The sequence below is a fragment of the Scomber scombrus genome, chromosome 5 (assembly GCF_963691925.1).
Source record: "Scomber scombrus chromosome 5, fScoSco1.1, whole genome shotgun sequence".
Lineage (NCBI taxonomy): Eukaryota > Metazoa > Chordata > Actinopteri > Scombriformes > Scombridae > Scomber > Scomber scombrus.
This window is the reverse complement of record NC_084974.1, coordinates 33,042,814-33,045,313: the sequence shown is the minus strand read 5'-3', so window position 1 is coordinate 33,045,313 and position 2,500 is coordinate 33,042,814. Positions and strand designations below refer to the sequence as shown.

Genomic DNA, 2,500 nt, shown 5'->3' with positions numbered 1-2,500 from the left:
AGGAGCAGGAGGAGGGCGAGGTTGTCGTCCTGCCTCCTCCTATTCATCACCCACCTCCCAGCTGCTCCCCGCGGACCAACACCTCCTCCTCATCCTCTTCGTCCGCCCCCATCTTCAAACCTCGGGAGCAGCTGATGCTGAGAGCCAACAGCCTGAAGAAAGCCATCCGACAGATCATCGAGCACACGGAAAAAGGTCAGCGGGCCGTGTGTGTCCTCACAGAGAGATGACTGATGACTGATGTGATGACTGATGTGATGACTGATGTGATGACCGATGTGATGACTGATGTGATGACTGATGACTGATGTGATGACTGATGTGATGACTGATGTGATGACCGATGTGATGACCGATGTGATGACCGATGTGATGACCGATGTGATGACTGATGACTGATGTGATGACTGATGAGATGACTGATGTGATGACTGATGTGATGACTGATGAGATGACCGATGTGATGACTGATGAGATGACCGATGTGATGACTGATGAGATGACCGATGTGATGACCGATGTGATGACCGATGTGATGACCGATGTGATGACTGATGTGATGACTGATGACTGATGTGATGACTGATGTGATGACTGATGAGATGACCGATATGATGACCGATGTGATGACCAATGTGATGACTGATGTGATGACTGATGACTGATGTGATGACTGATGAGATGACCGATGTGATGACTGATGTGATGACCGATGTGATGACCGATGTGATGACTGATGTGATGACCGCTGTGATGACCGCTGTGATGACCGCTGTGATGACCGATGTGATGACTGATGACCGATGTGATGACTGATGTGATGACCGCTGTGATGACCGCCGTGATGACCGATGTGATGACCGATGTGATGACTGATGTGATGACCGATGTGATGACCGATGTGATGACTGATGACTGATGTGATGACTGATGACTGATGTGATGACTGATGACCGATGTGATGACTGATGACCGATATGATGACTGATGTGATGACCAATGTGATGACTGATGAGATGATGTGTTTCCAGCTGTGGACGAACAGAACGCTCAGACCACACAGCAGCAGGTCTTCTCTCTGGGCCAGTCGGAGGAGGAGGAGGGTCTGGTGGAGGAGGAAGAGGAGGAAGAGGTGGAGGAGGATAAGGTGTCGCTGCAGTCGTCCTACAGCGCCAAACACCGCAACACACGCAGAGGTCAGTCAACAAAATCATAAAGTGACGTACGAAGTCATAAATTAACGTACAAAATCATAAAGTAACGTACAAAATCATAAAGTGACGTACGAAGTCATAAAGTAACGTACAAAATTATAAAGTAACGTACAAAATCATGAACTGACGTACGAAGTCGTAAAGTAACATACAAAGTCATAAAGTAACGTACGAAGTCATACAGTAACGTAAAAAGTCATAAAGTGACGTCCAAATCTTAAAGTAACGTACAAAGTCATAAATTAACGTACAAAATCATAAAGTAACGTACAAAATCATAAAGTAACGTACGAAGTCATACAGTAACGTACAAAGTTATAAAGTAACATACGAAGTCATAAAGTAACGTACAAAGTCATAAAGTATCGTACAAAATCATAAAGTAACGTACAAAATCATAAACTAACGTGCAAAGTCATAAAGTAATGTACGAAGTCATACAGTAACGTAAAAAGTCAAAGTGACGTACAAAATCATAAAGTAACGTACAAAGTCATAAAGTAACGTACAAAATCATAAAGTAACGCACAGTCATAAAATAACGTACAAAATCATAAAGTGACGTACAAAATCATAAAGTAACGTACAAAATCATAAACTGACATACAAAGTCATAAAGTAACGTACAAAATCATAAAGTAACGTACAAAATCATAAAGTGACGTATGAAGTCATGAATTAACGTAAAAAGTCATAAAGTAACGTACAAAGTCATAAAGTGACGTACGAAGTCATAAAGTAACGTACAAAATTATAAAGTAACGTACAAAATCATGAACTGACGTACGAAGTTGTAAAGTAACGTACAAAGTCATAAAGTAACGTACGAAGTCATACAGTAACGTAAAAAGTCATAAGTGACGTCCAAATCATAAAGTAACGTAAAAAGTCATAAAGTGACGTACAAAATCATAAAGTAACGTACAAAGTCATAAAGTAACGTACAAAATCATAAAGTAACGCACAGTCATATAATAACGTACAAAATCATAAAGTGACGTACAAAATCATAAAGTAACGTACAAAGTCATAAAGTAACGTACAAACTGATAAAGTGACGTACGAAGTCATAATGTAACGTACAAAGTCATAAAGTAACGTACGAAGTCATAAAGTATCGTACGAAGTCATACAGTAACGTACAAAGTCATAAAGTAACGTACAAAATCATAAAGTAACGTACAAAGTCATAAAGTAACGTACAAAGTCATAAAGTGACGTACAAAATCATAAAGTAACGTACAAAGTCATAAAGTTACGTATCACAGAAGGCTCAGTGTGTTCAT

At 40.1% G+C, this 2,500-nt stretch overlaps 1 protein-coding gene across 1 annotated transcript in view; it reads left to right on the top strand.

Moving 5' to 3' along the window:
• The window catches only part of LOC133979967 (diacylglycerol kinase delta-like), a 37,870-nt gene that overhangs the window by 24,355 nt on the left and 11,015 nt on the right, over positions 1 to 2,500 (top strand). Inside the window, exons 15-16 of the mRNA XM_062418519.1 lie at positions 1 to 195; positions 1,032 to 1,196. The exon at positions 1 to 195 is cut by the window's left edge and continues 103 nt beyond it. Of these exons, the coding sequence (XP_062274503.1) occupies positions 1 to 195; positions 1,032 to 1,196 (360 nt within the window). The remainder of the gene's footprint in view (positions 196 to 1,031; positions 1,197 to 2,500) is intronic.